Below are 20,351 nucleotides of genomic sequence, written 5' to 3'. Positions count from 1 at the left end.
AGTAGACACGCCGGATGGTGTGAATGACATGAAGAAAGACCTGGCGAAGCTTGAAGAATGGTCTGAAATTTGGCAGCTAAAATTTCATGCTAAGAAATGCAAGAAACCAGAGGGAATGGTACAGTTTCTGGGGTGAAGAACTTATGTGCACGACGGAAGAACAGGATTTGGGTGTGATTGTATGTGATGATCTTAAGGTAGCCAGACAGGTTGAAAAGGTGTTAGCGAAAGCTAGAAGGATGCTAGGTTGCATAGGGAGAGGTATGGCCAGTAGGAAAAAGGAGGTATTGATGCCTCTGTATAAGGCTCTGGTGAGACCTCATTTAGAAAATTGTGTACAATTCTGGAGGCCGCACCTTCAAAAAGATATAAAAAGGATGGAGTCGGTCCAGAGGAAGGCTACTAAAATGGTGTGTGGTCTTCGTGATAAGGCGTATGGGGACAGACTTAAAGATCTCAATCTGTATACTTTGGAGGAAAGGCGGGAGAGGGGAGATATGCTAGAGATGTTTAAATACCTACGTAGTATAAATGTGCATGACATTTGAAAGGAAACTCTGCAATGAGAGGACATAGGATGAAGTTAAGAGGTGATAGGCTGTGGAATAATCTAAGGAAATACTTTTTTACAGAAAGGGTGGTAGATGCATGGAACAGTCTGAATTCAAGAGGGTTTGGGATAGGCACGTGTGATCCCTCAGAGAGAAAAAGACATAATGGTGACTGCAGATGGGCCATTTGGCCTTTATCTTCCATCATGTTTCTATGTTTCTATATTTCATCTGGCAAAAAAAGATGTTGCTCTAGTAGTTTCTTAAACTGACACAGATCTTTCTGCTGTCGAAGATACACTGGAAGCTTATTCCACTCCTTTGGCCCAGCACAGAAGAAAACACTTTTTCTTAATATTTCATGCTGTAAAATGTTATAAGATGGAATAACCAGGTCAAAATGACCCAGTCTCACAAAGTTCTCTAGCAATTTTTCACAATCCTCTTGAGATTTAATAACTTTGAACAGCTTTGTGTCATCAACAAACTTAATTATCTCACTAGTTATTTCCATCTCTAGATCATTGATAAATATGTTAAAAAGCAGTGGTCCCAGCACAGACCCCTGGAGATCCTCACTATTTACCCTTCTCCATTGAGAATATTGACCATTTAGACTTACTCTCTGGTTTCTGTTTTTTAACCAGTTCTCAATCCTTAAAAGGACATTATCTCCTATCCCGTGACTTCTTAATTTCCTCAGAAGACTTTCATGAGATACTTTTGTCAAATGCCGTTTGACAATATCAACCAGCTCACCTTTATCCACATGTTCATTCACCCCTTGAAAGAAATGCAGTAGATTGGTGAGGCAAGATTTCCCTTGACTAAATCCATGTTGGCTTTCTCTCATTAATCCATGCTTATATATATCTTCTGTCATTTTGTTCTTTATAATAATCTCTACCATTTTGCCCAACACCGACATCAGACTCACAGGTCTATAATTTCCCAGATCACCTCTGGATCCCTTTTTAAAAATCGGCATCATGTTGACCACCCTCCAGTCTTCCAATGCTATGCTGGTTTTTAAAGAAAAATTACTAACGTAGCTATGTACGTTCATTTTTCAATTCTATCAGCACCCTAAATTCACGCAGGTGTCAAACTTCTTGAGTTGTTGAGAACCATAAATACATAGTATAAACTCATTTTCTTCATCTTATTTAGAAAGAGAAACCATTCATCAGTTTTCCTCTTATCAACCATTGCACAAATCTGTAGAAAGAGGTATTCTTAAAGATCTGACCTACTGCTAAAAGCAATTACAATTCTCAAGAACAATAAGGGCTTTTCTGAGAAGACTGGATGGATCTCGGGGTCTCTTTTTATTGTTGTTTATTATGTTACTGAGTGGGTTTTTTTCTCACCAGAAGGGCTTTCTTGGTGTGTCAGTTCATATGTACTGATGGTGCTGCTGGCAAAAGTTTAAAAAGAAGAATTTGCAACAGGTGCCAAGGAAAGACACAAGGAGGAAACAATGCAGTGTGCTTTTGTAAATTGTTTTACTTTTCCTAGGACTGGTCTGACTTTTCTCAGTCTGTTTGCCGTCTTTCCAAGACTACAGAACTGTTTCTAGCCATGTGTTTTCATTATGTGCTGGCCATGTTTACCTTGTGTGTTGATTAATTTGATACTTTCATCATATTCCAAAATGTTTCAAAAAAATTTTTTTTTGTTTGCTGATCCTTCAAACTCACTCCTGATGATGATGGTACATTTCAGTCTCTGCCTTTTGTAGTCCGGGTTGGTTAAAGATCAGGCACGTTATAGTCTCACGATGAACCTGAAAAAGCGTTGTCCGGTTCATTTCACATACTCTGCACTCAGGCCTTTGTGAACATTTTTCATACAGTTCAATAGTTTACAGAATACGGTATGCAGCAGATTTTAGAAAGCAAACACAAATCAGATTGGAGATATCAGGTTCCACTAACGTTTTGGAATAAGATCTGACGATGTAGGAATGACATGACTGCTCTAGTTACATGTAGCAGAAGCATCCATTCCAAAAGCATCACTGCCTAAGCTATGAATTGGTCCTACATAGCAACATAAATATATACATGTGCGTTGGTATTTCAGAACATAAATGTGTATTTTCCTTGGAATGCAGAGATCTAATCTAATTGTTTTTCTGTGCATCACACTAAGCCTAAATAGGTCCAAGGCGATTTACATTGCAAGAAGTTTACAGTGGTCATTTAAGCCTAACAGTTATACATTGTAGATTAAGAGAAGGAGGGAGATTATTGGGCCATCCTTGAAATTAATTATGAGTAGAATTGGTTATGACCAAGAGATCAGTTTGAATTATCGGCATTTTGGTATAGTCAGTATTGACTTTGAAATTATGTTACATCTTTGCTGGGTCATAAGGACAAGTAGCATGGTTGGAAGAAATGTTGTTGCATGGCTGGTCCTGATAGTTCATGGAAGAAGAACATTTTTCAGTTTCTTCTGAATTTTAGGTCGAAGATTATTTTCTGGTGTTTAATGGTAGACTCTTCTAGGTTTTGATATCAACCTAAGTGAAAAACAAGTTAAATATACGTTTGTATTGGATAATCTTCCCATCACCAAAAGGAATCAGTGAAGTACTGACTAATCTTGAGAATGTGAAGTAAAGTTCAGAAAATATGTATATTAGCACCTCTGAGGAATTGGTGTGATGTAAATGAAATAAGATGCAGGATATTTTGAATGATATTCTGGAGGTCAAAGGTAGCCAGTGAAGTTTGTGATAGTAGGCTGTTGTGTGAATCAAATTTCTTTAGTCTGAAGATCAGAGTTGCAGTAGTCCAATTGTGCTAAGATGAGCATTTGAATCAAGATGGCAATGTGTTGGCCAAGGAAGAGGGGGGGTCTGATCAAATGTAGTCGTTTCATGCTGTGGAAGGATTTCTTCCATAGCTTTGAGATTTGTGGCACACAGGACAGAGGGGAGTCAATGATTCCAAATACTTTGGATGTTTTGTGTGCGTTGAGAATGATTCCAGATGGAAGTATCAGGGAGCTAGAGACTGTTTGTCAGGCTGTGTGAAACCAGAGCAATTTGGTTTTGGTTGTGTTTAATTTGAGCTGGTTGTCAAAATCTATGAGGAGCATGATGATACATGTCAATCTGATAGAAGGGCTTGTTTTTGAGAATACATCTGACTATAGATAGTAGAAAGGTACATTTAGAAATAAACATCCTATTCTCTTCTGTTCAGATCCTAGATTCATTGGTGTTCATCTCATCCCAGAAAGCGACAACCCAGAAGATGACAAGATCTATTTTTTCTTCCGGGAAAATGCAATCGATGGAGAACATTCCGGCAAAGCCACCCATGCCAGAATAGGGCAGATCTGCAAGGTAAAATAAGATGCATCCAATAAAAATTAAGGGAAGTCAATATTTAAAGCAACTGATTAAATCACTCATCGATAATTTTCAGCAGCCGTATGAGGAGAGACTGGAAGCCCTGAATATGTATACCCTAGAGGAAAGGAGAGACAGGGGAGATATGATTCAGACGTTCAAATACTTAAAGGGTATTAACGTAGAACAAAATCTTTTCCAGAGAAAGGAAAATGGTAAAACCAGAGGACATAATTTGAGGTTGAGGGGTGGTAGATTCAGGGGCAATGTTAGGAAATTCTACTTTACGGAGAGGGTGGTGGATGCCTGGAATGCGCTCCCGAGAGAGGTGGTGGAGAGTAAAACTGTGACTGAGTTCAAAGAAGCGTGGGATGAACACAGAAGATTTAGAATCAGATAATAATATTAAAGATTGAACTAGGCCAGTTACTGGGCAGACTTGTACGGTCTGCGTCTATGTATGGCCGTTTGGAGGAGGATGGGCAGGGGAGGGCTTCAATGGCTGGGAGGGTGTAGATGGGCTGGAGTAAGTCTTAACAGAGATTTCGGCAGTTGGAACCCAAGCACAGTACCGGGTAAAGCTTTGGATTCTCGCCCAGAAATAGCTAAGAAGAAAAAAAAAAAAATTTAAATTGAATCAGGTTGGGCAGACTGGATGGACCATTCGGGTCTTTATCTGCCGTCATCTACTATGTTACTATAGCAGCCCTTAACCAGTTAGTGCAGCTACAAATAAATGGTTAATGCTGAATTGAAAACCAACTATTTTGATGACATTCCGGGGGCAGAGTCAGCACTTGTCCAGTTAAGGGTCGATATTCATCACTCAACCAGCCAAGGTAATGGCATAAATAGGAATGCAAAAAAGTAAGATCTATCTTTAAACAGTGCCCCCTGGCCAGTTGAGTGCTGAATATTGCATGTAACAAGCTATTCATCAGTCAACTCTGGAAACCCAAAAATTCAATGCCATTGACCGGACTTGGCCTGTCATTGAATTTCTGGGTTTAATGTTGGCTTCAGTCAACAAAAAACGCTGAGTCCTAAAATAACATTATTGACTAAAATAACTGTTCTACCCAAAACTTTCCTCTCCAAACACTAAGAAACAATTGTCAGGAGCTATCATTTGAGGTAAATTGCTAAGAATTGGAACATTTAGAACAGAATCTGTACATGTGTACTATCATAATTTCTCAGAGAGAGAAGATGGATAATACTTTTTATATGGTACTGACAATCTATTTGCCTCTAGGAAGTGCCGAAATAACCTTGGTTCAAAATCTAGGGGTCCTTTTATCAAGCCGCGCTAGCGGGATTAGCGCGTTGGACATTTCATCACGCGCTAACCCACGCGGCCGGCTAACCCCTACCACAGCTTGATAAAAGGACCCCCTAGTTTCTGAAAGGAGACTGAAAAAGTCAATATATTTGAGCACTGTTTAGAGATCAGTGCAGTGAAACATAGGAAGATAAAGGCATCATTTGAGTGACATAAATGGCCAAAGATATGAGGATGATCAGGTCATCGCTTTTCTTTCTCATAGTACAAAAGCTATTTAGGATAAGCTGGGATACTTTTAGCTTGAGTGTATGATGATTCCTGTGTCTGATTTAAACAAAACAAAAGAGTGGATGCCAACTGAAAACATTACATTGCAGCATTCCCAAATGTGAAAAAAAAACAGTTTTACACTTTTTTTTTTCAATTTGTTGTTATTAGCATGAATGGAATTCTAGTTTGCATGCTATCGACGTATATACAAAGTAGAAACCCAAGTGATTGGTCAGTACATCTTTCTAGGACATCACTTGCTCTTTGTCATTTTTCTTTGTGGTATATTCAGGCCCTTATCTACTGTTGTGTTCTCCAGTTCCATAAGTGTGGGACTACAACTATGGATGAATGGAAAAAGGATCCAAGTGAAGAAAATAAGAAGAGACATATGGACTTGCAAGATAAAGAGAGCTAAAAAAGAATATAAAGATAAACTTGCTTAGAAGGCAAAAACTCATAGTAACAATTATTTTAGGTACATCAGAAGCAGAAAACATGTGAGAAAATCCTATGGGACTGTTGAATGATCCAGGAGCAAAAGGGGTATCCGTGGAGGATAATGTTCTAGAGGAGAGACTGAATGAATTCTTTGCTTCAGTCTTTATGGAAGAAGATGTAAGAGATCTACCTGAACCAGAAATAGTTTTCAAGGGTGATGATGCAGAGGGACTGAAACAAATCTCGGTGAACCTGGAAAATATTCTAAGCCAAATTGACAAATTAATCACCTGAACTAGTTGGTATATATCCCAGGGTACTGAAAGAGCTCAAATACAAAATTGGTGATCTACTGTTAGTGATCTCTAACCTGTCGCTAAAATCATCTGCAGTACCTGAAGATTGGAGGGTGGCCAATATTATGCCAAATTTTAAAAGGGTTTCTGGTGAGATCTGGTAAATTACACACCAGTAAGCCTGACCTCAGTATTGAGTAAAAAAGTGGAAACAATTATAAAAAATAAAATTGTGGAACATATAGACAAACATAATTTAATGGGACAGAGTCAACATGGGTTCAGCCAAGGGAGGTCTTGACTCACCAATTTCCTTTGAAGGTATGAATAAACATGTGGGTAAAGGTGAACCAGTTGATGTACTGTATCTAGATTTTCAGAAAGCTTTTGACAAAGTTCCTCATGAGAGGCTCCTGAAAAAATTAAAGTCATAGGTAGGAGGAATTGGTTATTAGACAGAAAACAAAGGGGTAGGGTTAAATGGCCATTTTTCTAAATGAAAGAGGGGAAATAGTGGAGTGCCACAGGGATCTGTACTTGGTCTGTTGCTATTTAACTTATATATAAATGATATGGAAATTGGAATGAAGAGTGAGGTGCTTAAATTTGCAGATGACACTAAACTATTCAAAGTTGTTAAAACATATGCAGACTGTGAAAAATGGCAGGCAGACTTTAGGAAATTGGAAGACTGGGTGTCCAAGTGGCAGATGAAATTTAATGTGGACAAATGCAAAGTGATGCACATTGGGAAGAATAACCTGAATCACAGTTACTGGATGCTAGGGTACACCTTGGGGGATAACACACCAAAAAAGAATCTGGGTGTCATCATAAATAGTACGTTGAAACCTTCTGCCCAATGAGTGGCGGCGGCCAAAAAAGCAAACAGGATGCCAGGAATTATTTAAAAAAGGATGGTTAAGACTAAGAATGTTATAATGCCCCTGTATCGCTCCATGATGTGACCTCATCTGGAGTATTGCGTTCAATTCTAATCTTCTTATCTGAAGAAAGATATAGCGGCACTAGAAAAGGTTCAAAGAAGAGCGACCAAGATAATAAAGAGGATGGAACTGCTCTCGTATGAGAAAAGACTAAACAAATTAAGGCTCTTCAGCTTGGAAAAGAGACGGCTGAGGAGAGATAGGATTGAAGTCTACAAAATCCTGAGTAGTGTGGAACGGGTATAAGTGAATCAATTTTTCACTCCATCAAAAATTGCAAAGACTAGGGGACACTCAATGAAGTTACAGGGAAATACTTTGAAAATCAATAGGAGGAAATGTTTTTCACTCAGAGAATAGTTAAGCTCTGGAACGCGTTGCCAGAGGATGTGGTGATAGTGGTTAACGTATCTAGTTTTAAAAAAACGTTTGCACAATTTCCTGGAGACAAATTCTATAGTCTGTTGTTGAGAAAGACTTGGGGGAAGCAACTGCATGCCCTGGATGGGTAGCATGGAATGTTGCCACTCTTTGAGATTCTAGAATCTTGTTACTCTTTGGGATTCCGGACGGAATCTTGCTATTCTTTGAGATTCTATATGGAATGTTGCTACTCTTTGGGGTTTTTGTCAGCTACTAGGGACCTGGAATGGCCACTGTGAAGACAGTATAGTGGGCTAGTTGGACTATTGGTCTGACCCAGTAAGTCTATTCTTATGTTCTTAGGTCGGTTTCCATTGGAAGGCTGTTCTTTAAAGACACATATCAGATGGTGTAGTTACTAATGTCCTTTAAGTGAATACCACACAATATTTGCCTCTTAAAATGAAAAATCATTCTTTATTTTACCCAAAGCACATTAGTTTACTTTAACATATGTTACAAAATAATGAAATGCAAAGGAGGTTGAATTAGATGTGGTAAAATAAAACCAACATTTAGCTGGCTTTATTGTTTTCCGGGAACATTTTGGCCCACTGCTCCAAAGTATCTTTCTAAAGGTGCCACTGCTGAAAGAAAGTACCATATGGACCTCAATCCTTTACCCCAGGATATTCTTTTGTTCCCTAGTCAATACCCCCAACCCACTGAAGATCCCCCTCTGAACCCTCTTATTCTTAATAAGACCTCCAGATCCTTTCCGAAAAATATCTCCTACCATCTTCTGGAGATCCCCTTCCAAAGGCCACCACGGGCCTGTCCATGGAATCCCTGGGGTATAGTAATCCAGGATAAGAATAATTCCCATTTGTCCCTGGTTCAAAATGGTATCTGCTGATACTAGTAATAGTCCCGGGGTCCCTCCACTCAGGAGTAAGTTGACAAAGTATTGGCCAAGGAGTATCTGGGAGGAAGTCTGTGTGGGGGAAATTAGATAAGCGATTAAATCAAACTTTAATAAAACCTTGAAACCTTGATGTTGACTGGGATAGCACTTTGTCACCAGTAACCCTTTGGGAAGGATCGCCAGGAGCATTGGCCTGCACCTCAGTGGCCCAGTGCTTCTAGGGAGCGGAATAACACACATCACGGGAGTTCATGACCTGCAAAGCTGAGTTACGACAGGCCAATGACTCCTGAATTAAATTAAGCTGTAAGAAAAATGTGCAGGTCAGTATTCAAAGCAATTTAATCAGCCAGAAGTAGATCCTGGCTGGTTAAATTGCCTGTTCGGAGACTAACGACTAATTATCAGTGGAACTTTACTGGTTAGTGCCACTGAAAATAACCAGCAGCAAAATGAAAACTAACTCTTTTGGGGACGTTCCAGGGCAGAGTCAGAAATTGGCCCTATTAAGTGCAGATAAGTCAGTCGGTTAAGTCCTGACTATCACATTTAGGAGTCCTTTTGCTAAGCTGCATAAAAGGCCTTACCGCAGGGTGTGCAAAGGTGTCTTACGGTAATTTTGTGAGCGGCATACGCTTCCACATGCTTAAAAATTGATTTTTATTTTTTGAGCGCCGAGGGTGGAGCGTAAGCGTGATCTGCGCTAATTGGTTAATATAGTTATATTGCCACGTGCAAACAATTAGCGTGGAATTAGTGTGTGAGCTCTTGCTGCTTATGCAATAGGAAGTGGTAGGGGCCAAGTACTAATGGGAAAATGAATGGGGAATTCAACATAGGACGCTAAGCGTGTCACCATGCGCTAACCCCTAAAACACCCATGTTGAACTCCCCCCATCCCCACCTTTAGTGTGTAGCCATTAATTTTTTTAAAAACCACACACACACAGAAAAAGCAGGCCATTTCACTGTTGTGGTAAAAATGGACTTATCCCCCCCCCCCCCCAGTTTTATGAAGCCACGTTAGCATTTTTTTATCGCCGGCTGTGGTAGAAAAAGCTCCAGCGCTCATTGATTATTGTGATTATGAATTTGATTGTGTTTATTGGAAATTTAATGAGTTGCCTTTCCTCATGGGGGGGGGATGCGGGGGTTAGCAAAGCAATATACAAATAATTTAAAATAAAGGAGGAAAGAAATGCCATAATAGAAAGGAAAAAAGCGGGGGAGGGGCGAGAGAGAGAATAAAACGTAATGAAAAGATAAGAAATACAAATTGCAAATTAAAGAACCTAAAACAACAGAATTTCTATGAGCATTTGGAGCTAATATCAGTGTGGCCAGCAGTAAAAAAGGGGGCCATAGCACGCAGAATGACATGTGCAAGAAGCGCTAAGGCCGCTTTCTCTCCGTTTGGTGAGGGCCTCTTATCTGGTTATGTGTTAGCCAACTCTGCAAACCTGAAAACTCAGTGCAATTTACTGAACGTTGCTGGCTGAATGTCCAGCCTGTAGTATCTTTCTGCACCTTAGTAACCCCCCACCCCCCCTTTAGGGAGATAAATCACAAACTAACCCCTCTTTTACTAAGCCCAACAGTGCAGGCCGGCATGATAAAAGCTCCGGTGCCCATAGAAATTGAATGGACAGCGGAGTATTTGCTGCGCAGCGCAAATAGAAGTGGCCCTAATTCTTAGGTTTTTATTTCAGTTTTATTCAGGGAAAATGTTTACTGTGCCTGATCGACATTACAAATAGTTCCATAGTAAATTTCTAGAGTATCAGGAGCTTTCCAGTTGTTGAAATAATAATACGTAACTGGAGCTATTGTCCTTCTGTACCAGAAGCTTTCTTCCATCTTTTCAGAATGACTTTGGCGGACACAGAAGTCTCGTTAATAAATGGACAACGTTCTTAAAGGCCCGTCTGATTTGCTCTGTGCCGGGACCTAATGGAATCGATACTCATTTTGATGAATTACGTAAGTAACTAATTATTATGAATTCATGGAAGAAGAGCTATTACATTTTAAATACATCCATATTTTGTTTTAATATTTTATTTTATTCTTACAGAGGATGTGTTTTTAATGAATTCAAAAGACCCCAAAAACCCCGTTATATATGGAGTTTTTACAACTTCCAGGTAAAGAACTTGTGATATTGAATACTTTTATGTAATGTTTATTATTAGGGCTGAATTATGCTTAAAATTTGTATTGGTGTAATTAAAGATATGCTATGAACAGGCAGTCCCTGGATTATGAAAGTCCGACTTATGTCAAACTCCTAGTTACAAATGGGGGTCCTGCTTCTCCCTTCCTTGTCTCCTTCCATTCTGTATCCCAAGTTCATGCCTCCCTCCCGCGGGTGTGTACCTATTCTGGCCGGTTCTCTTCTCCTCGTCCCTTCCAGCCACACTTGTTTCTCTTCACAAAGCCACGGGAAACGGCTCCTGCACACTGCCTGTAGCTGACCTGGAAGCCTTCCCTCTGACATCAGAGAGAAGCTCCCTCCAACTTCAAAGGGAAAGCTTTGGGGTCAGCCTCAGACTGCGTGTAAGAACCACTGCCCTCAGCTTTGTGAAGAGAAACAAGATCTGAATTACATACAAATTCAACTTAAGAATGGTTTTAAAAATAGAACTTGCTCTTAACCCGGGGGCTGCCTGTATTAATTTTTTCCTCAGTGCAGCTTTTTGTGACCCTAGCCAATTGGTCAAGCCAATCAGGGCCTTAGGCTCCTCCCTCAATATCCTAGATACAGAGGGAGGTGCCTAAGGCCTGATTGACTCAGACACCTAAGGCCTTAGGTGACTGAACCAATCAGGGCCTTTAACCCCTCCCCATGCATCACGTGGACTTCCAACTTCCAGCTTTTTAAAAAGGTAAAGGGGAGGTTTGGGGGGATGGGGGACTTCCAATGGCAGGAGGGAATGGACATCCATCCTGCTATTTTGGGGAGGGTTGGGGGGAGGGACAGTGGCCTTGGGGTGCCTGGCACGGGTGTTTACTGCATGGCAGGAGGGAATGGACACCCTCCTACCAATTTTCTCTTATGCCGCATTTGTCGGGGGTCATTGGGGAGGGCCGTTATCAGTGGCGGAGACTTTTTTAATGGGACAGATATTTTGCATGTGTGGAGCATGTGTGGAGCGATCTTTACAGTCTACTGCCTTGGTGTGTATTTCAACACCGAACTTGGACACGAGCATTTTTGTCTGCCATAATCTAGTGTTATCCCAGGACAAGCAGGCAGCATATTCTTAACGCATGGGTGACGTCATCGACGGAGCCCCGGTATGGACATTTTTCACTAGAAAGTTCTAGTTGGCCGCACCGCGCATGCGCGAGTGCCTTCCCGCCCGACGGAGGAGTGCGTGGTCCCCAGTTTCTTCGTTTCCGCGGAGCGAAGAAGACGCATGTGGTTTCAACGGCCATTGAAAACTTCCTTTTTGCCTTCCCGCTCGCGTTATTTTCTTGTTTTTTCTCTTTTTCCCTTCGGGTTTCTTTTTCCGTTCTAAATAGTAAAAAAAAAACAAAAAACCTTTGTTTTTTCTTTATTTTTCAGGCCGGCCCCAGTGGGGCCTGTTGCCATCATACAAGCCTCCGGCTTTGATTTTGCGGAGGCCGTGTTTCCCTTCATGCCCCCTCAACCGGGCTTTAAGAAGTGCCAGCAGTGTGCACGCCCGATCTCTCTCACTGACCCACACAATTGGTGCCTACAGTGTTTGGGTCCAGAGCATCGGGCTGACACCTGCACCCGCTGTGCCACTCTTAAGAAACGCACCTTAAAAAATCGGCAGATCCAGCAGAACATCCTTTTCGGTACCGGATCTGCTATGGAAACTGCCGCGACGTCGACGGTACCGCAAAATACGGCACCGACCACTTTGACGACGCCCGATCCTTCCTCGGGGTCGCTGGCACCAGGTAAGCCGGCTAAGAAGCCTTCCACCTCCCTTGAGCGCCCATCTGCCACAGTGGCGACGCCGGTCCTCCTTGCCTCACGCCGACCCCGCAAACGCTCCGCCCCGATCTCAGTGAGTGCCTCGTCATCGGCCTCCTCATCGCCGGGGCGTGGAGCAGCACCTATGGAACCGAAAAAGAAAAAAGCGGTACCGGTGCCATCCCTGGATGACCGCATCGCGGCCATACTCCAAGACAAATTTCAGGAACAGCTGCAGCAACAACTCCAGCACCTGCTACCGACCCTATTGGCACCACTTCTTTCGGTACCAGACCAGCCCGAGCCTCGCAGCATCCCACCGGTGTCCACCCCCTCGGTGCCACTCAACACTCCATGCCAATCCTCTCGGCTGAACCACTCCGTTCTCGTCCTGTGGTACAGACTCGCTCTGAGGTCGATCCTCCTCGGGACCAGGAAGGGCACCGGTCTCCCCGGGACCCAGAATGGCACCGCTCTTCCCGGGACCGGGGTCAACACTGGTCTTCCTCTCCCGGTACCGTCTCCATGCGCTCTGGCAAGTCTCTTTCTAAGACCCGCCACACCGAGCCTTCCACCCCGACATCTCGGCGTGCACACACTGATATCAGGGACCCGGACTTATGGGAAGAATCCCCACCCGGTACCGAGGAGGACGCATCATCCACAGACGAGGAACCCTCAGTGCCCGATACCACTTCCAAGCCTGAGCAATCCTCTTTCACCAAATTCCTCAGGGAGATGTCGGCGGCTCTTTCTATCCCTTTAGAGTCCGACTCCAAAAAGTCCCAGGCCTTTCTGGATGCCTTAGACTTTGAACAACCTCCCAAAGAGTTCCTCAAGTTACCTGTCCATGACATACTGCGGGAAACTTTTTATAAAAATTGGGAAAATCCACTCACTGTCCCCGGAGCTCCTCGTAAGCTTGACAGCCTATACAGGGTCATCCCAATTCCGGGTTTTGACAAACCTCAATTGCCCCATGAGTCTCTCCTAGTTGAGTCTACATTAAAGAAAACTCAGGGCTCCAGTGTTTATGCCTCCACCCCTCCTGGCAGAGAAGGCAAAACGATGGATAAGTTTGGCAAACGCCTTTATCAAAATGCCATGCTAGCCAACAGGGCGAATAATTACACATTTCACTTCTCATTTTATATGAAGTATCTCGTACAACAACTATCCGCCCTACAAAAATACATCCCTGAACGCAAAGTTCCACTCTTTCAACAACAAATTTCCAGCCTCCTTCAACTGCGGAAATTCATGGTGCGCTCTATTTATGATTCATTTGAGCTGACCTCCCGAGCGTCTGCCATAGCTGTTGCCATGCGACGTCTGGCCTGGTTGAGGGTATCTGATCTTGACATCAACCACCAAGACCGCCTAGCTAACGCACCCTGTCTTGGGGACGAACTTTTTGGGGAGTCCCTGGATTCAACCACCCAGAAGCTCTCAGCACATGAGACCAGATGGGACACTCTGGTAAAACCTAAAAAGAAGGCTCCACCTGCTCGTCCTTATAGACCACAGTCCTCTTACCAGCGCAGGTTCTCCGCCAGGCCTCTCAACCCGCCCCAACAGCAGCCTCGCAGACCTCGTCAACAACAACACACTCAGGCTCGCTCTCAATCTCACCAACCTGCCAAGCCTCTTCCTCCGTCAAAACCATCTTAGCCCTTTTGACTCCTTTCTCCAGGGCATAGCCAGTCTTCCACCATCATTACCTCTTCCTCAGCCAATAGGAGGACATCTCCAACTCTTCCTCAACCGTTGGGAGGTCATCACATCAGACCTGTGGGTCCTCAACATCATCCGCCACGGCTACTCTCTCAACTTCCAGACTCTTCCACCAGACAACCCTCCTATAGAGTCTGCGTCCCACTCCTCCCAGTCCCTTCTCCTCCTAAGGGAGGTCCAATCCCTCCTTCTCCTCAATGCCATCGAAGAGGTTCCCACAGACCAAAGGGGTCAGGGATTCTACTCCCGCTACTTCCTGGTTCCCAAGAAGACAGGAGACCTTCGTCCCATCCTCGATCTCCGGGACCTCAACAAGTGTCTGGTCAAGGAAAAGTTCAGAATGCTCTCCCTGGCCACGCTTTATCCTCTTCTCTCTCAACACGACTGGCTATGTTCCCTGGACCTCAAAGAGGCCTACACTCACATTCCAATCCATCTGAATTCACGTCGCTACCTCCGATTTCAGATACAGCACCGCCTCTATCAGTACAAGGTGCTACCCTTTGGCCTCGCATCATCGCCCAGGGTGTTCACCAAGTGCCTTATTGTGGTGGCGGCCTTTCTCAGGTCTCACAACCTCCAGGTGTTCCCCTACTTGGACGATTGGTTGGTAAAAGCACCTACGTCTCCACTTGTGCTACAAGCCACTCAGTACACCATCTCCTTCCTCTATCTCCTGGGGTTCGAGATCAACTACCCCAAGTCGCATCTGCTTCCCACACAGCGACTTCAGTTCATTGGAGCCGTTCTCGACACCACTTTCATGAGGGCGTTTCTCCCCTCCGACCGCCAATGGACCCTGCTCCACCTCTGCCGCCAGGTGCTCCTTCATCACTCCATTCCAGCTCGGCAGATGATGGTCCTCCTGGGCCACATGGCCTCGACGGTCCATGTGCTTCCTCTGGCGCGACTCCACCTCAGGACACCTCAATGGACTCTAGCCAACCAATGGTCACAGACCACCGATCCTCTTTCTCATCCCGTCTCTGTGACATCGTCTCTTCAGCAATCTCTTCAATGGTGGTTGAACTCATCCAATCTTTCCAGGGGTCTACTCTTTCATCTACCCCCTCACTCCATGATCATAACCACAGATGCCTCCCCCTATGCATGGGGAGCTCACCTGGGAGAACTTCGCACTCAGGGACTCTGGACCTCTCAGGAGCGTCAACATCACATCAATTTCCTGGAACTCAGGGCCATGTTCTATGCCCTCAAGGCCTTCCAGCACCTTCTCTACCCTCAGGTTCTTCTCCTGTGCACAGACAACCAAGTCACCATGTACTACATAAAAAAGCAAGGCGGCACCGGATCTCCCCTCCTCTGTCAGGAGGCCATCCGCATCTGGACCTGGGCCATGGCCCGCAGTCTCTTCCTCAAGGCTGTCTATATCCAGGGCGTACAGAACTCCCTGGCCGACAATTTCAGCCGCATCCTTCAACCTCACGAGTGGACTCTGGATACCCCACACTCCGCTCCATCTTTGCTCAGTGGGGCACCCCTCAGGTGGACCTCTTTGCAGCTCCTCACAACCATCAGCTGCCCCAGTTCTGTTCCAGACTCTTCTCTCCTCATCGTCTGGCCCCGGATGCATTCCTGCTCGACTGGACGGATCGGTTCCTCTATGCCTTTCCTCCACTGCCTCTGATGTTGCGGACGTTATTCAAACTCCGCAGGGACAAAGCCACCATGATTCTCATCGCCCCTCGGTGGCCTCGCCAACACTGGTTCTCCCTCCTACTCCAGCTCAGCTCCAGGGAGCCCATTCCTCTTCCTGTGTTTCCTACTCTACTTACACAGCAGCATCAGTCTCTACTGCATCCCAATCTGTCCTCGCTCCACCTGACAGCTTGGTTTCTCTCGGGCTGACCTCTCCAGAGAATCTATCTCAGCCTGTCCGTCGTATTCTGGATGCTTCAAGGAAACCGGCCACCCTCCAATGTTACCATCAGAAGTGGACCCGGTTCTCCTCTTGGTGTCTGCTTCATCATCACGATCCCACCTCATTGGCAGTGGAAACCGTACTGGACTATTTGCTCTCTCTCTCCGACGCTGGCCTCAAGTCGACCTCAATCAGAGTCCACCTCAGTGCCATCACTGCGTTTCATGAGCCTATCCTCGGAAAACCTCTTACGGCTCATCCCCTGGTTTCCCTGTTCATGAGAGGCCTCTTCAATGTCAAACCACCTCTGAAGCCTCCTCCAGTCGTCTGGGACCTGAATGTGGTTTTATCAGCACTTATGAAACCTCCGTTTGAGCCTCTTGCCACAACTTCACTCAAATTTCTTACATGGAAGGTGCTTTTCCTCATTGCCATCACCTCTGCCAGGAGGGTTAGTGAACTGCATGCACTGGTTGCCGACCCACCTTTCACTGTTTTTCACCATGACAAGGTGGTTCTGCGTACCCATCCTAAATTCCTTCCCAAGGTGGTCTCGGACTTTCATCTCAACCAGTCCATTGTGTTGCCTGTCTTTTTCCCTAAGCCCCATTCTCATCCTGGGGATCAGGCGTTGCACACGCTGGACTGTAAGCGTTCCCTTGCTTACTACCTTGACCGTACCAGGGCTCACCGCTCATCTCCTCAGCTCCTTTTGTCCTTCGACCCTAACCATCTAGGTCGTCCTGTCTCCAAACGGACGCTTTCCAACTGGCTTGCTGCCTGCATTGCGTTCTGTTATGCTCGGGCCGGTCTCTCACTGGAAGGTGCTGTCACGGCCCACAGGGTCAGAGCTATGGCTGCTTCTGTGGCTTTCCTCCGTTCCACGCCCATCGAGGAAATCTGCAAGGCTGCCACTTGGTCCTCAGTTCACACATTCACTACTCACTACTGTCTGGATACCTTCTCCAGACGGGATGGGCACTTCGGCCAATCTGTATTACACAATTTATTTTCCTAATGGCCAACCATCCCTCCTCCCTCTCTGTTAGCTTGGAGGTCACCCATGCGTTAAGAATATGCTGCCTGCTTGTCCTGGGATAAAGCACAGTTACTTACCGTAACAGGTGTTATCCAGGGACAGCAGGCAGATATTCTTACGACCCACCCACCTCCCTGGGTTGGCTTCTTAGCTGGCTTATCTTAACTGGGGACCACGCACTCCTCCGTCGGGCGGGAAGGCACTCGCGCATGCGCGGTGCGGCCAACTAGAACTTTCTAGTGAAAAATGTCCGTACCGGGGCTCCGTCGGTGACGTCACCCATGCGTTAAGAATATCTGCCTGCTGTCCCTGGATAGCACCTGTTACGGTAAGTAACTGTGCTTAAATGCTGGTCTCCCACTCTCGGTACTTAGGCACACAAATCGAAGTATTCTACACTGTGCCTGACCACATCATGCCCTTCAGATTTAAGCGCCATGAAAATTAGTCAAAGCACAGGGCATATGAACGCATAACTAATTACTGCCAAATAATTTTAATAATTGATTGTTACTTCCTAATTAGGCAATTAAGGCCCTCTTCAACTAAGCCACGGTAGAGGTTTCTACTGCAGCCCAAAGCGCTAAATGCTCCAATGCTGCTCCGACGCTCATAAGAATTCTATGAGCGTCAGAGCACTGTCGGAGCACTTGGCGCTTTGGACTGTGGTAGAAACCTCTACCACAGTTTAGTAAAGGGGGGGGGTGTGGATTAATGTAGGTGCAGATCTGGGATCCATGGCCAACTTTGGCCACCATTTCATTCATTCCCTCCTTAATGAATAAAATAGCCTGTATCAACTGCTAAACCAGTGCTTGGCTCGCTTGCGCAGTAGCAATTAATACATGTTAATTTGTGTGCCTAAAAAAGCAGACCCTCAGGAACACAGCGCATTGCGCATATCAAATTTAAATTAGCCGCTCCCTTATTTATGCCAGGGTTTTCTTGACCTAAATAGCAGCACCTAAGTTAGGTCCCTTCCAGTGCCTAAGTTCACGTTAGGCGCCTACACGCAAAACACGCCTAGATTCCGCCTCAACCATGCCCACTTTCTGATAGGCATCTTGGACTAGGCACCTTCCAAGTTAGGCGCCTAGCAACCAGTTAATTTTAATTTAAGCCAATTATGAGATGCTAATTGTTTGCTAGCGGTGCTGATTAAGCTTTTTAAATAATTAAGTTAGGCAGCTCAATCAGTTAGATTCACCGATCTGGCCACCTACGTTTAGGCATCTTTTATAGAACCCGAGCCTAAATGCTTATTGAGCTTTAGTAAAAGACCCCCTTAGATGGACATCATTAAGGATCTGACCAGCCCAGAATTTCAAGAATTATTTTTCAGTTGAAATATGACAGTTGTGTAGTATTGCAAGATATTTCCATTAGTTGCCAAGACCTCTCAAAGCGCATGAATTTTAGTTTGATAATAACAAATTGCATGGAATTAAATATCAAGATACACAGTCGAGTCACATTATTACGACCACCTGCTAATATCCAGAATAACCGCATCTGGCAGCTAGACACAGTGGGAGTGACTCAGTAAGAAGCTGGATGGTTGCAAGAGGTATCTGGAGCCATGTAGAATGCAGTGCGTCTGACAGCTGCTGATGGATGCATGGAAGTGGATCAAGTCATCCAATGTGTCAATTGAGGTGGTTCCAAATGTACTTGATTGGATTAAAGTCTGGGGAATTCATAAGACCATAACAATTGCCATCCTGGGACGGACCAAAGGTCCATCATACCCAGTCTCCTGTTTCCAACAGTGGCCAAACCAGGTCCCAAGTACCAGACAGAAACCCAAAGAGTAGCAACATTCCAGAGCTGAGATTGTGATGTCATAATGCCTCATTCCACCAACGCCTAAGAGCCAACCTCAGCAGTGATGTCACAATGGCTTGATTGTCCTATACTCAGCTCACATAAGAATTGCCTTACTGGGACAGACCGAAGGTCCATCAAGACCAGTATCCTGTTTCCAACAGGGCCAACCCAGGTCCCAAGTACCTGGCAGAAACCCAAAGAGTAGCAACATTCCAGAGCTGAGATGGTGATGTCATAATGCCTCATTCCACCAATGCCTAAGAGCCAACCTCAGCAGTGATGTCACAATGGCTCGATTGTTCTATAGTTGGTTTACATAAGAACATAAGAGCTGCCATATTGGAACAGAGCGAAGGTCCATCAAGCCCACTAACCTGTTTCCAACAGGGCCAACCCAGGTCCCAAGTACCTGGCAGAAACCCAAAGAGTAGCAACATTCCAGAGCTGAGATGGTGATGTCATAATGCCTCATTCCACCAATGCCTAAGAGCCAACCTCAGCAGTGATGTCACAACGGCTTAATTGTCCTGCACTTGGCTCACATAAGAACATAAGAGCTGCCCTACTAGGACAGACCATAAGTCCATCAAGCCCAGTATCCTGTTTCCTGTGGCCAACTTAGGTCCCAAGTACCTGGCTAGATTCCAAGTAGCAAAACAGATTCTATGCTGCTTATCCTAGGAATAAGCAGTGGATTTCTCCAAGCCTTCTCAATAATGGCCTATGGACTTCTCTTTTAGGAATATATCCAAGCCTTTTTAAACCCCACTAAGCTACCTGATTTCATCACATTCTCCGGCAATGAATTCCAGAGATTAATTACATGTTATGTGAAGAAATATTTTCTCCAGTTTGTTTTAAATCTACTACTTAGTAGCTTCAATGCATGCCCTAGTCCTAGTATTTTTTGGAAAGAGTGAACAAGCCTTTCACGCCCACCCTTTCCACTCTACTCAGTATTTTATAGACCTCTATCATATCACCAGTGGCCAGTGAAGTATCTGGAAATCTTGGTCGTGTTTTGTGGACCACTCACAAATAATTTTGGTGGTATGACATGTCGCATTGTCCTGTTGAAAAATCCCATTGGCCACAGGGAAGACCATCAACATGTAAGGGGACACTTGATAGGCAGAGATGGAGAGATACCCATATCAGTTGAGAGTGACTTCCAGAGATATCAAGGGACACAGATCTTACCATACCAAAAAAAACATTCCCCAGATCATAATGCTGCTGCCATCACCTTGTGTATGTCCAACAATGGTTGCTGGGTGTTTGTTCTTGCCAGTTTCATGCCTGACACGACAATGTCCATCCATTTGATGGAGCTCAAAATGTGGCTCATTGGAGAAGGCAACGCTCTGCCAGTTGGTACTCCTGGGAAAATGGTAGTCATTTTTTGCGATGAACCCTCGTGAGCAGCCGTCTGCTCCGGAGCCTTATTCGCAACAGGGTTCGCTGCACAGTCACTTTGGACA

The 20,351-nt window shown here is 44.7% G+C and overlaps 1 protein-coding gene across 3 annotated transcripts in view; it reads left to right on the top strand.

Moving 5' to 3' along the window:
- SEMA3A (semaphorin 3A) overlaps positions 1-20,351 on the top strand; it is a 314,404-nt gene that overhangs the window by 230,499 nt on the left and 63,554 nt on the right. For all 3 annotated transcript variants that reach the window (XM_033957570.1, XM_033957569.1, XM_033957571.1), the window contains 3 exons: positions 3,767-3,909; positions 10,308-10,422; positions 10,517-10,586. In XM_033957570.1, the coding sequence (XP_033813461.1) occupies positions 3,767-3,909; positions 10,308-10,422; positions 10,517-10,586 (328 nt within the window). The remainder of the gene's footprint in view (positions 1-3,766; positions 3,910-10,307; positions 10,423-10,516; positions 10,587-20,351) is intronic.

The sequence above is a fragment of the Geotrypetes seraphini genome, chromosome 9 (assembly GCF_902459505.1).
Source record: "Geotrypetes seraphini chromosome 9, aGeoSer1.1, whole genome shotgun sequence".
Taxonomy (NCBI): domain Eukaryota; kingdom Metazoa; phylum Chordata; class Amphibia; order Gymnophiona; family Dermophiidae; genus Geotrypetes; species Geotrypetes seraphini.
Note: the sequence above shows the minus strand (reverse complement) of the source record. Positions and strands in the feature narration are given on the sequence as shown.